The sequence below is a fragment of the Pezoporus wallicus genome, unplaced genomic scaffold (genome assembly GCF_028554395.1).
Source record: "Pezoporus wallicus isolate ANWC-B61680 ecotype Strahan unplaced genomic scaffold, APGP_CSIRO_Pwel_v1 contig_4710, whole genome shotgun sequence".
In the NCBI taxonomy this organism is placed as follows: Eukaryota; Metazoa; Chordata; class Aves; order Psittaciformes; family Psittacidae; genus Pezoporus; species Pezoporus wallicus.
In genome coordinates this window covers 3828167-3841770 of record NW_026640647.1, presented here as the reverse complement: position 1 = coordinate 3841770, position 13604 = coordinate 3828167, and the positions used below count along the sequence as shown (strand labels likewise).

The following is a 13604-nucleotide window of genomic DNA, read 5'->3' as shown; positions in this document are numbered from 1 at the left end:
ATGACAGTAATAGATTTCCATGGAGAAATTTTTATATAGTCAATTATTATATTTTTTTAAGGAGGTGATGTCTCTGAAGGTGCAAAAGAATGGCTCTTAGAGCCTTATTTATTGTATCATGAAACAAATGCGCATTGACCCAGAGTTCATAATACTTAATCCCAAGTCCTTGCAGGAAACTCCTTTCAGCTGAGGAACTAGCTTGCAAGTTTACAAATACTGTGCAGTCACATGTTATCAGATTGTGGCTCTAGTCCAGATATTCACAGAATGTAGTTTATTTCCATTAATTGCTGCAGATGTTAAATTGTTGATAATGAGTTGATCCCATGGCCCTTGTTTCAGAGAACATTTACTTTGGTTTTACTTGCATATGCACTTGATCATTTGGGAAGGATATTCAGTGTTAGGCACGTAACTATACCTGCAGCATTCTGCTGTGGGTCCTGTAACATCGCTGTGGAGGTACTGTTGGATTTGTATCACCAGGTCTTAACAATGCTTCATGTTGACTTGAGAAACCTATAAGACACCAAGATGATGCTCTTCATGGTGGCTTTCCTCCAGGAGCCATAGGTCACTGTAGAAATACTGAGAGCTCTCTGTTGATATTGTAGCTTATTTTTCTTCAGAATGCTCGCCAAGAATGATGGCATAACATCAAACCAGTCATAACTGAACCTTTAAGTTTATAGTGGTTGCGTTCTTCTGCAGACGAAATTGAGGCACAATAACTGACTTCTGGAATTCCATAACAGGGACACACAAATGGTATATGGTATGAGAGAACTACATTGTTTCCTCAGGTAGAGCCTACAGTTGCATTATCTTGATGTTCTAGCATTCATGACTTTTTTAATTCTCTTCAACTACACAGTTTTATTCTACTGACACTGAAAATTTCTGTAATGTGGGAGATTCTCGTGCTCTTATATGCAAGTCATTTAGTTAACTGCAGCTGCTAAGTGCCCGGTCCCTCGCCGGTTTTTTGGGGGCTGGCGAAGGGTAACATTCTCTTGGGTCTTCTGCATTTTCCTGTTGATAGTTACAAGGCTTTACACTTGCACATCAGATTAGAACTCTGCCCTATCGGCATTCAGTAACTAACAGCAAATAACTATCTTTGTGCACTACTTGTTACATTCATGCGTTAGCAAACTAGATCAGTTTTCTGGCTTTCACCCCTTAGAATTTAGAGACCTGGCTAGTATTGTTATCTACAGAACTAGTTGTTACAGTATTTCTACCAACCGTTGTCTATTTCATGTTATGTTTATATGGCAAAATGCTAATGCTAACATTGTCTATAAGATAATTCTGAATAAAAACCTGTAGGCAGAAAAGTTCCTGAAGTTACCTCTCTCCTCTGTTTTGTTTGATCGACGACTATTTTTCATGCATTAAGTAGAATTCTCTAGTTCACTAATATCTTTGGTTCCTGCTGCTTCTAGTGTAAGCATCAGAAGTGCATTCATCGTCCTTGAAAATCTATTTACTTTTTTAATTGGGAATTCTTTGTATTGTGAAATTAATTTTAAAAATAGCTGATACTAAGTAAATGGCTGAACTGCATTGTAGCAGTAACTGAGCAGAAAGTAGTAGAACACATGGCTCCCTTGAATCGTTTTTCTCTGTTTAACATAGTTCCGAAGTGTAGGCTTGTAAATAGTTTTTTATAGCAAAAGTCACTGTAAAATAGGTTTGTAATGTTGTAAGTACTACAGTAGTTTTGATTCACCTGTATAAAAGTTTCTTCTGTTTCCTGTTTAAGTAAAAAACATACACATTTTAAATCAATATTTTAAGAATCAAAAATACAATGCTAGTGTGTTGATACATGTGTGTGATCCTGTATGTAATCCTTGTACACTGTTATGCAGAAAATCCAAATAGATATATAGAAAGCAGAACAGTAATGCTTTTAACAATATTTAATAATGTAGCCAAGATGTAATGGGAAACTGTAGGTCTTATAAGGCCTTCTTTGACTTTTGGGTCACAAACAATTTAAAGAAGTATTGAAACTAATTTTAAGGGCCCGATATGATCATATTGTACCTCTGTCAGTGGTGCTGTAGTCTACATAAAGTGTGTATATTAAAGGCAAACTGAATGCTGTCCATAATACTTCCAGTTGTTTTTAATTGGATAAACCAGAACATCCAATTTCATTCTCAAATGTGTGACTTTTAGTTGATCATATGGCTGGGTTATTTGAAACTATGTGGCAGATGCAGATGATCTAGCTACTGCAGCTTTGGTAAGAGAGATACTGTGGATATGCAAAATAATAAATTTGTAGATCTCATTTAAGAGAACTGTTAGTAATCTTAAATCTAAAGCTCTTTATGTTGATGCTACTTGTAATATAGCAATAATAAACAAGTTTTTGAAGTTTAACTTCTAGTAAAGTTGTGGGTTGGTAACTAAAAGTTTTAATTCACATTGGTCAGTGTTTACCGTTTGGATTGTAACTTTTGCTTAATGGTAGTATTGATGAGTATGGGTTTAGAAAAATATGGAAAAATGACATTGAACTTTTATCATTAAACTGTGCTTATGCAGTCATTGAAACAAACTGTTGTCATCTCTCTTAATTATTTTTAGAACATTAAGTTAAATGTTATTGCAGAAAAGTCAGCTTTTTCGGCTCAAGTCAGCGTGTTTAACAAGACTGGTCCTGGTACATTCACAAAATTTTTCCTTTAAAGGAAAAAAAAGAAACTTTAAAGGCTACCAAGTAGCATTCAGAATGAAACACCACTGCTTTCTTAATATATTTAAATTATGGATGAAACAGCTTTAATCAGATCATTCTACACAAAGAAGAACTAAATGCCAGTGTTAGGTTGAAGCAATAGTTCTTGAGGATGAATTTTTTTAATGGAATTTTTTTATGTTATTATCCTGTCCCAAGCAAAAACTTTACATTTGCCTTGAGTCATAAAGTAAAGGAAGTAAGCCTAAAAAGAAGTTCAGAAAGGAACTGTGAAGGTCAAAAGTGTTGTAATTTGAGATGATTAATATTTGGGGGGTGGGGTAATGCATTGGTTTTGAGTGCTGTAACTGTTCACATAGCCACAGTTTCTGAAGAAATCTGAGTCATTTAACTTGGGTTTGTGATTTGTCCCCTTGTGTCTTACTGTGTCTATGTTCTGTTTAAAAATATTCTGTCAGTGGTAACTGGCCTACAACCAATGATAATGGTGACTTTTTGAATTTCCTTTTTAAGTGGTGCTCAGATGTGCTTTTTCTAAGCTGCAGACATGGTAGGTTATCACCCCAAGTGAGAAATATGTTTGGTCCAAATACTGTTTTACATTTTGACTATTGATTGAGTCATATGCTCTTTCAGTGGGGGTTGCTGTGATTACCACACTTTGGTGAATCACAAGGTAGTTTTAGAGATTTGTTTTTCTCTGATACCAGTTCTCAGAGCCTTTGCATTTTGGGTCACTTAATCAGCTCTTGAATCCAGAAACTGTAGGATCCTGTTCCTCTCTGGAGTCACTTGACTGCTTTAATGCAGTTTGACCTCCTGTGAGGGATGTTGCTAGTTCTTGGTTGGTGTTGGCTTGGGTTTGGTTTTCTTAATTCTGACACATTCGATTTTTGATTTAATTGGTTCAGTCTAATGGCTTTTGAGTCACATCTGCAGTGGTAGCTGTTGACTGACTTCCACTTGGCAGTTTGTATCTACTTAACTAATGTAGGGTTACCCAAATGAAGGACCATTGTTTTTATTCGTAATAGTGTTTCTGTGTAGGTGTCTGAAGAGCTCATTTTATACTATGAAAAATCCTATCTTGGTGAGAGGGTTGAAATGTGGTTTAAACCTTATCACAAAGAGTTCAAAACACAATATTCTGGCCCCATTATAAATGTAGCTATCTTTAGTTAAATAAAAAAAAAAACAAAAGGGAAACCAGCTGGCAATTGGACTAGTGCTGCAAAAAGTTTTTACTTACAGCTATCTCAGTCGTGCCATGGCTTTATACAAGTGGTTACAGTGGATCTTACAGACTGTATGGAATGGAGCAGTAGGATTCTCAAGGTTGAGTGGACAATTTACATGTATGTGTGCTACTACAACAATTCAGGGATGACCCTTACTAAAAAAAGTGTTTGGGAGCAATTTCTATGCAAGCAGGCATGCAGGAAGCTGAAGAATTTTGCTTATTTGTGGTGTTTTCCTAGGTTTTAATCAAGAAGACAACACTGAGGGATTTCCTCTTGGGTTTCAGCGCTTGGGAGCTTCTTTCAAGGACTGAAAGAAGTAATTACGGCTTCAGTCCTGGACTTTGCACTAAGTGATCTTAAAATTCTTCCAAACACAAGTAACTTTATAACATGGATTTCAAAGGGGGTATAGCCTGCAGACTTAACCTTATTGGTAAGCTACTTAAGTAAAAGATCACTTTGCTTGCAGTATAACAGGAAGCAAACCACAAATGGTTAATGCTTCACTTGCAGTGAATGACTTAGATCAGTGTTTTTCAGTGGGGAAAAAAAAGTAAAAAGCTTGTAAAATTCAAATGTGCAGTTCTTTTCATTCAAAATGGTGTTCTGAATCCCTGGTTTTACGTAGATGATTTTTGGTTTCTGTAGATCTAGTCTAAAAATACAAAGGTACATTTTCTAACTGCCTGTTCCAGCAGTAGAAGGCCTTAGAAAATCAGTCACTGTTGCTTCTTTCCCCATGTATTATCATGGTCTGCATCAGGTCTAATGCTGTTACAAGTGACTTGCAGTATGAGAGCTCTTAAAATCATACTAAGTTTTAAGGACTTAAAGCAAAACACTTAAGAAACAGTGTTGGAAGTCCCTGGCTGTACCAGCTGAGGTCAGCCTGACAGAAGAGAAGAGGATTTTGGTTGTTCAATACCATTAAAAAAGGGGAACAAAATTTTGTAACTATATTCATATATAACTTTGAAGAAGTTGTGATTTTAAATAAGGAATATTGCACTGTCATTTTTCAGGGTTTATCAAAACCAATCACTTAAGTTGATTTTAGCAATGTAGGTTCTGATTGTTTTTTCTTGACAAGAAAGTACTACTTATTTGTTTTTATATTATTGCAATATATTACACTCTGCTCATGTTTTTGGTTGTTTTTTTTTCTTTTTCACTCTGGAGGAAAGTTCCTGTGGAAAGGAAATAGGAACCAAACTTTGAAATCTAAAATAAGGACTAAACTGCTTTTCATTTACTTTTCTGCCCTTTGAGATGCCAGAAGCAATTTCCTCTTGAAGCTGACTTCCTTTCTGGAAATGATTTTCATCTCCAACCATGTTGAGGCTCTTTTCTCATTCTTTCATTCTGACTAACTTGCTTTATTTCCCTCTCACTGCAGTTGAGAACTTCTGGAGGTAAGTAGTTACAGACAAGCTTCTAACTTTCTTTTTCAGTTCTTCTACCCCCTTCTGCCCCCCCTCAGCCAGTCTAGAAGGACAAACAAAGCACTATTGGTGTCCTCTGCAAGAGAGCCCTGATAGGGGGCTGGCTGTAAATTGACGTGGCATGGAAAATCTCTGCTAGTTTGTAGCAGCTCTAACACTGCCGCGAAATCAAGCCTACTCTTGCCAAGTTTGTAGCTTGAAATCATCACGGGTTTGCTGTTTCTGTATAAAAAAATGAATGGAAAGTACCTTTGCTTTTTGATTTGGGAACTGGACTTTTTCTCTGTCTGGATTTACAGCTAATAGAAAACAAAATCAAAGGGAATTACTTGGATACTTTTTCTTTTCCCCTGTAGTGAGAGCGACAGATCTTGCTGCTCCCCCCAGCCTTTTCCTGCAATTTAATCACTTGCAGATCTTGCCATGGGGTGCGGACTGAGAAAGCTGGAAGACCCAGATGATAGCAGCCCTGGAAAAATCTTTTCTACATTGAAGAGACCACAAGTTGAAACAAAGACGGATTCTGCTTATGAATATGTATTGCTGGATTTTACTTTAGAAGGTATCTTTTTATGTTATATATTTACTATTCAGAGAAAGCAAGGAATAAGATTTTAACTCTGTTCTGTCTTGTTTAATTTACAGTAAAACTTAGATACATTTTGGCTAGCTTTGATAAAAGTAAGACTTTTATTTTGAAACACAAATCATGATGAAGGTCCTCACTTATATAAAATTACAATGGAAACTGCTGAAATATTTTTAACAAGCAGACCCCCCAAATTACACAGCTGTCCTTGTCTCAAGGAAGCTGGCTAAAAAACTGTTAGAGATTTTTTGTAGTTTCCTGTGAGTCAGATGCTGCCATCCTTACTCACTTTGAATAATGGTTGTGTTGAATTCAGTGTGATGGTTCAGAAAACACACTGTGCTGAGCCTTAAGTGAGTAACAGTTTGTAAAAATGGACTCAACTTCCAAAAACAGGCTGTCATTGTCCTTGCTACTTTATGCAGAAGTAAGTCTGTTTCTTACATGTGTATCAGGAGTAGCTTCCCCTCTTATGCCCACCCCAGCATCTCAGCATGTATTTTAGTAAGAGCCTTACAGTTTCATCTTACTGTTTTTTTTTTCTGCTTTACTTGTAGCTGCTGAATAGTCTTTTGAGATTGTGACCGAAATAAACCAAAATTTGTATGCGTAGCTAGAGGCAGACAGTGCTCTGTGGGATACTTCCTTCCCGAGGGTGTCCTGTCTAACAGGGCAACTCCCTGTTCCACCAACTTGAAAATATAAACAAGCCCAGATGGCTGCCCTCTGAGAACAGACAGCTCAGTTTTGCGGTTACTTTGTAGTAACTTGCCTTTTATAATGACTGGGTCTATTGGAAATGCTTAATAAGGGTTTGAAGCCGATGCAGTTGCTAAAAAGGTTGAATAAAGGGAGAAAAGTGTAAGTGCATGTTGTGTTACATTTTAGGAACTTGTTTGTGAGCAAAACTTAGCCTCTGTTTAGCTTTAACTAAAGGTCCGTAGTAACAGGTTTATTTATATCAGTCTATTCATGTATCAATCTGTATCAAAAACCTGCAAGATACTTATAGAAGCCACATTCTGTTACGAAGTTACATTACTTGACATCCAACTGTATTTGTTTTTCTATTCCTCTCCACCAACAGTTTCTCATTGGCTTCTTCTTTTTGAAGAATCGAAATGTTATGTTGACTGTAGTAGTGGTAAGGTACTGGAAGTAAAGCTAGGCTGCCAAGTGCATACGTAGTTAACCTACTGATAACAGAAGAGATAACAAAACAAGTTTTTTTGATACTGAAGATCATTCATTGTTCTGGATAGTTTTCCTGTGCTTTAAAGTAGCAAGTTTCTGAAAGTGTTCTGTAAAGCCTTGTTGTAAAGGTGGTTGTGACTTTAAAGAAAAAGCACATCAAACAATTGCAAATAAAGGTGCATCTATTTTAATAACCTCTCAGTACAGCAGTAAAAGTTTGGCTTCTCCTGTACAGTCTGATATTCAAAAGTGCTTAGCTTCATTGACTTACTGTGGAGTTTTAAATGCTAAGTAAATGAGATCCATTTGAGATCGTTGCCTAACTTTTTAGACTTCTAACTGTAAGCAAGTTGGTTTTAAACTGTTCTGTTGAATGGTTCTAACTGTGGGTCTATTTGGCCTTATAATATTTTTGTTTGGGGTCTTTACTCTTTAGAGCCAGGATAACGAATACAGAAGAAAACAGTGTTTACTGTCTTGAAGGCATTTCTGAGTTTTGTTTGCTTATGAAATACAGGGATTGGCTAAAGTACTATGGGGAATATGTTGAGCTTCCTCCCCGCCCCCATTCCCCTTCAATTCACTCACATACTTGCTGCTACTTGAATATCCTTTAGCTAAATGAAACCTAAGTGAGAGCCTTTTAGCACTTTAGCCCAAAGTTTTCACTCCACTGTCAAGATGTGTATGATGCGTATTGTCTTCATGGCTCTCTGCTGATGTCCAGAGCAGTACCTTCCCCAACATCTGATATTGCCGTGACTTGTTACCACCACTGTATCTTGCACCAAGTAAAACTGAAAATCTGTGATAAGTAGCTTACTGTAGTATCTTACAAAGGATATGTCCTGCATTAAGATAAAAGTATAGCAAGCATAAATGTATTACTTCAATTTAATATTCCTTATTCCCTGCTTCATCATCTGAAGTTGAAGTGAGCCTGCTGGGGAGACTTTCATGAGTCCCTCGTCCTGTCCCAGGCCATGACACAGACTAGGTCAACTATGCTATAATCTAAATCCACTGGTTGGAGTCCTTGTGCATCTAAACTGGTTGCCAGCAGTGTATTGTACCTTGGCTTCTTTTTTCCTGGTCCCCAGAATACTCCCATTCCTACTGTAAAAATCAGCTTTGAGTTCTGTGGAGGTTGTTCTGCATTAGGAGAATCCCTAACAAGAAAATTACAGACAGTCTTTTATTTTGGTGGGATTTAATAGTACAAAGGCAAAGGAGCAGTGGACTCTGAAGTGTAATTTTAAATGCCTGTCAAGGACTGTAAATTCTGCAGTCTCAATCATGAGGCATATCTTGGTTATGAAAACAGCTGTTGTTTTTGAGGTCAGTTTAGCCATAATGTAGAGATGGTTCCGGTGTATCTACTCAAGCAGATGTTTATGCTTTATTCACAGCCCTCCTCTTAAGGAAAAAAGGGAATATTGATGAAGCCCACTAAGATGACATGCTGTGAAGTTCTTGTCACTCTGAATAGCATTTTGAATATGTATGTAGTAGCTGTTTTGTCATCATCTTCAGTGTCATGCATCTGAAGTCTACAGCTAGTGATTTAGCTGCAGTTCTGTTATTAGTGAAAGTATTTTGGCTACCTGTTGACAGCACATTAGGAAGGAAATTTTCTTAATGAAAAACGGTTAAGACATTCACAAAATGAGTGATGATCATACATTCCTGCTTTTCTGGCTTGTGGGCTGTAAAGCAATTATTTCTACATTACATACTTAATGTCTTCTAGACTTACTGTGAGTAGAATCATGGGATGGAGGCATTTCAAAGGGCAAAATCTATGAAAGGCAAGCTGTGATATACTGTCTGCTTAAAAAAATGAAAGGCAAGGTAGCACAAAAAGGTGGAACAGCCCATTCCTTATGACTGAAAATGTCAGAGTTTGCATTAAGAGGTTGACTTTGCTAGTTATTCAGCAATAAATCATTGATATATATACTAGTGATACTCTTTGGTAGTGCATTTCTTGTGGTATACATGATTATGGTTTCTCTTGATAGTTTTTCTAAGCTGTTAAGGCTTTTATGGTGACAAGCAAAGTAGGCTTCCCTTCCTTTTTCCCTTTAGTAAAAGTTGGTATTTAAAACCACTTGAGTGTTGTAAAACATTAGTTTCTGATGGTTTTTTTTTTGTTGTTGTTGCTGGTTTGTGTTTCTGATTTTTAAAGCCCTCCGTAATGTATCTATACCAGTATTATCCCCATTTTGTAGTGGGAAAGCAGCGTAGAGATTGATGTTTTACAGAACACATTACTCATGAGCCAACAGAATTCTTGTTCACTTTATTAGAATTAAAGATTTAAGCAAACTAAATGTTCATACATCTGGTTTGTGATACTTTAAACCAGTAGGATAGGCAGACTTTGTGACTTTGATAAAGTCCTTCAGTTCCTTGCTGTTGCCTACCTACAGTATAGGGCAGGTAGATAAGAGAATGAAGAACATGAAATTAACTCGACAAATACATTTACATATTGGTGAATGAGATTTATGTCATTGCATTTATCTCTTTTATATAAAAATTACAGAATCAAAGGTGAATTGGTGTATATAATTGTTTTCAGTTTATTGTCTAGTTTGAAAGGGGATGTTTAGAACAGCATGTTCAAATGTTTGTATCTCAGAACAAGTGTTGTGAGGTCACTTAATTCCAGTTAGGGCATCCATTAATACAGTTGGACACTGGTCTTAATGAACTGAAAGTATTGCAAAGAAAGGGAGGGACCCATTAGAACACAAAAAAGTACACCGCTTGCTGCAATGGTCACTGATAAAGACCATCAAATTCCAACCCAAGCTGTCATAAGAGTTTGTATCTGCAAACGATGAAGATTTTGATGATGACAAATGTATGCTGGCATAAGTACTCTCTAGTTACAGTCTGTGCATAAGTATTGATTTCCTGTTTTCTGGGAGCATCTGCAATTCCAGTTGGAGTTGAGGGGAACAGGAAATACTGACCTGCCACAGACTGACTGTGGCAGAATATATCATCTATTACCAGTGTGGAATCTTTCTTTTCTCTGTGTGAATGCTGTGGATCAGACCATTCTCCAAAAAGTTTTCCCTTTATTTATGTAGTCTCCCTCAGTAGCCATGTAGTGCCTAGCTCTTACCTGTTGATTGGAAATGCTTTCACACACTCCAAGAGACCCTCTTAGAAATTATTGACACTGCATAGCTTATTTAAGTGACATGCATTTAGGTCTGCTGGAAAAGGGAGTTGGGACCATGTACATGAATTTGGCTCACAACTAGGGTTGAAGGTTATTGCTTCAGAATGTTTGAGGCTTTAGCTAGGCAGAATAGTTGCTTTAAGTTCAGACCTATTGCGTGTTTAGATGGTGATGTAGCTCTTGAATTAGCTTGGCAAAGCTAGATCCAACAGAAAGCATTGCCAAATAGATTAAAAATAGATCAGAGTAACTAGTAAAAAAATATGTACGTCAACTCGGTGAATACTGTTGCATCAGTTATGAGCCTGCTTTTCCATGTATAAATAGGTGTGTAGCTTCTTAGTAAAGCCTTGGGATAGATTTTGTGTGGTTTATATAAAAGGAGCTCACCCCAAAAGTGTACGGGCGTACACAGAATCACATGCTTCTCTTCTGCTTTCAATGCTTTTAGCTTCCTCAAATCCAGACGTCATCAAGATCAGTTCTGTGTTGGATATAGCACCTAAGGTGGAAGAATATTACAGCAAAGGATATGTTGTAGGAGCTGTTCATCCTATTATGCTGCCGATTGGACGTAGAAGGAGTTTCCCTGCAAGTCACATGTATCGAGTGGTACTTTCACGATTAAAATTAAGGTAACAGTGAAATAAGTTGAATACCTTGATCCATTACTGATGTCGCCTATAAGTGGATTGCTCAACATATGCATAGTTTATTATCAACTTGAAATGAGAACCTCAGAGAATTAAATTAGTAATGTTTGTTAATTAACATGAAGCACACAGTAGGCTAATGTTTACTTTGCCTCTGAATATGTCCAAGCAAAATCCAAAGTTGCATATCATCACTTGTGGGAAGATAAATTGTTAGTTTACCCTTTTACTTTTAATACATCTTTGTAGTAAAGTATGGTCTGTCTTAAAACCTGCAGCAAATGCAAGATTACACAAAACAGTGAGGGAGTAATAAGCTGCTTTAAATTCTCTCATGTCTATTTTTTGTTCTTAAATTTCAAAACTTTCATGTTTTCACTCTTCCCATAAGAGCATTATTTAGGGAAAATGACCTATAAAGTGTGAATTAGTTTGTCAGAGTTTATTTTTTTCCATCTTAATAAGAAGGAAATAATCATTCTGTGACTGAAGCTCATAGAAAAGCTTGGTTTTGATACTGAGGGAGAGTCAACAGTTTTTGTGTTTATGCTCCATAGTCTTGTTTATTATACCTGTGTTCACTGCATTGTAGTCACCATGTGATCACAGAGAAAATGTACAAAAACTTTGCCATTAGTTTCCTTGAATGCAAAGAAGATAACCTTTTTATCTTATTTTGAATAACTAGAAAAGTGTTACTTTGTTGAAGAGCTGTCATGTTTCCCCCTTTGATCCTGAGTCGTAGTGCAAGGCACAAAGGTTCTTTCACTTTTTCTTGGAAGACTGTAAGGGTGTGAGTTGGAAGGTGCCCCTTGCCAATCCAGTAATTCTGTAAAACATGGTTCGTTTGAGGGCACTTCTCAAACACCTTGCTTAAACAAGCATAGTTTGTGGCATTTGCTGCTCATACAGCTCTCCTTTATAAATCCATCTGCAAACGAGGTGAAGGTTGTCCATGTGGGCAAATGCTTGAGTAAGAAAAGCAGAATATTTACTGTCTGGAGCTGAGGCTTCCAAGAGGCAACACTGACAGTGAACAACCCCCACAACTTGCCCTGTCCCTATGGATGTGGCATCCTTATAAATTTATGGTTTGAACCATTAGGCCCTTGAATAGGTGGCAGACAAGACCCTGCAGCCTACATGTGAAACTGCTGGGTGTAGTTTCCCAATTTCCTATGCAGGTATGCCATATGTACAGTTGAGGGTCTCTCATTGATGTTTCATTCCAAAGCAAAAAACTGTGTGAAGGAAGCATCAAATAAAATCCCATTATATTATTGATATACACCAAATACTGTTGTTTGAGTAGTAACCTAACTGGCTTTAGATACAGCATGATGAATACTGTTATTTAAACGAAAGTTAAAGCTTGTCAGATTCTCATGTCTGAGTGATTTAAGCGTTACCTAACCCAAAGTAATTGTTACTGCATTGTATTTCTAGTGTTTGCCTACACTGTCTTTCATACAGTAGCTGCAACTCTGCTTTACTTACAAAAAAATAGAGTAGCATGTTAACAATGTAAAAGATCCATTTCTATTCATACTGTGTTTTCTACAAAACTGAACCTGTTTTGTGCTTGCTACATTTATAGCTTAAATTTGTATTTTTTGCATTGTCAGATACTTTGTGGTTTATTTATTACAAAAGCAGGGCTGTTTGTCAGTAAGGCTCAGTTTCCAGAAGATGTCTATTAACAGCCTTCAGCTGAAGTTCTTGTTAAATATTACTATTCTTACCCTGACATTATAATAGATAATACCTGCCACTTTGTGTAAGAAACAGAACAAAACACCAAACCCCACTGAGCTCTACATAAAAGTACGAAGAAGCATTGCCAGGGTTTCATTCATAACTATTCCAAAAGAAAAGAATTCTGTATGCAAGCATTTGCCAAAGTTAGCAGCAAACTACTGACAAAGACTGCTTTCTTTCTGTGTCCTAGCCAGAAGCATGCAGCACCCAGAGGACAAAGGCACCCCAGGCTGGTGATTGAGGAATGTCCTGTAATGTATGAAACACTGACAAATGAGGTAGTGAAAGAACTGTTAGAAAAGGTAATGGAGGGTTTTCTTCAAACTTATCTTCTGATTTTTTATTTCTACCATATATGTACATTCTGTTGAGTGGTTGATGGGGTTTTAGTTTTGAGTTTTAAACTTGGGTTATTTCATAAAAGCTAAAAAATCTTTTTTTGAAGTTCATGGAGTTACTTTTTCTTCACTAGTTGTTTTTTCTAATTTAGGACTTGGTACTAAGCCCTGTAAAGCTTTGGGAAACTGGCAGCTTACACCACTGAAAGTAGAATGAGGCCCAGACTCAGTCAGTCTTTATAAAATGCTTGTATGATAGCTTTTTCTGGAATTAAGGAAAAAGTTCTGAAGTTTTATGTTGCTCTGGGTTAAGTTGGGAATTCCTAATGAACGTGAATATATTCCATTTTTAAGCAAGATTCTATAACAAATATAAAATATCCAGCAACTATATTAATATTTACTTGGCATAGCTTTTAAAAATACTGTGTAGTTAAAGAAAACTGAACTTCTAGTGGCTAGTTCTTTTTGTGT

General features: G+C 36.8%; 1 protein-coding gene across 3 annotated transcripts in view; it reads left to right on the top strand.

Moving 5' to 3' along the window:
- Positions 1-5145: 5145 nt before the first annotated feature.
- Positions 5146-13604, top strand: part of RFTN2 (raftlin family member 2) — a 28856-nt gene continuing 20397 nt past the window's right edge. The window contains exons 1-4 of one of the 3 annotated variants that reach the window (XM_057419834.1): positions 5146-5372; positions 5818-5964; positions 10833-11016; positions 12983-13094. In XM_057419834.1, the coding sequence (XP_057275817.1) occupies positions 5826-5964; positions 10833-11016; positions 12983-13094 (435 nt within the window). In that variant the 5' untranslated portion in view covers positions 5146-5372; positions 5818-5825. Of the gene's footprint in view, positions 5373-5451; positions 5965-10832; positions 11017-12982; positions 13095-13604 lie in introns of those variants that run through there. The other 2 variants (XM_057419833.1, XM_057419835.1) reach the window with 2 other exon arrangements.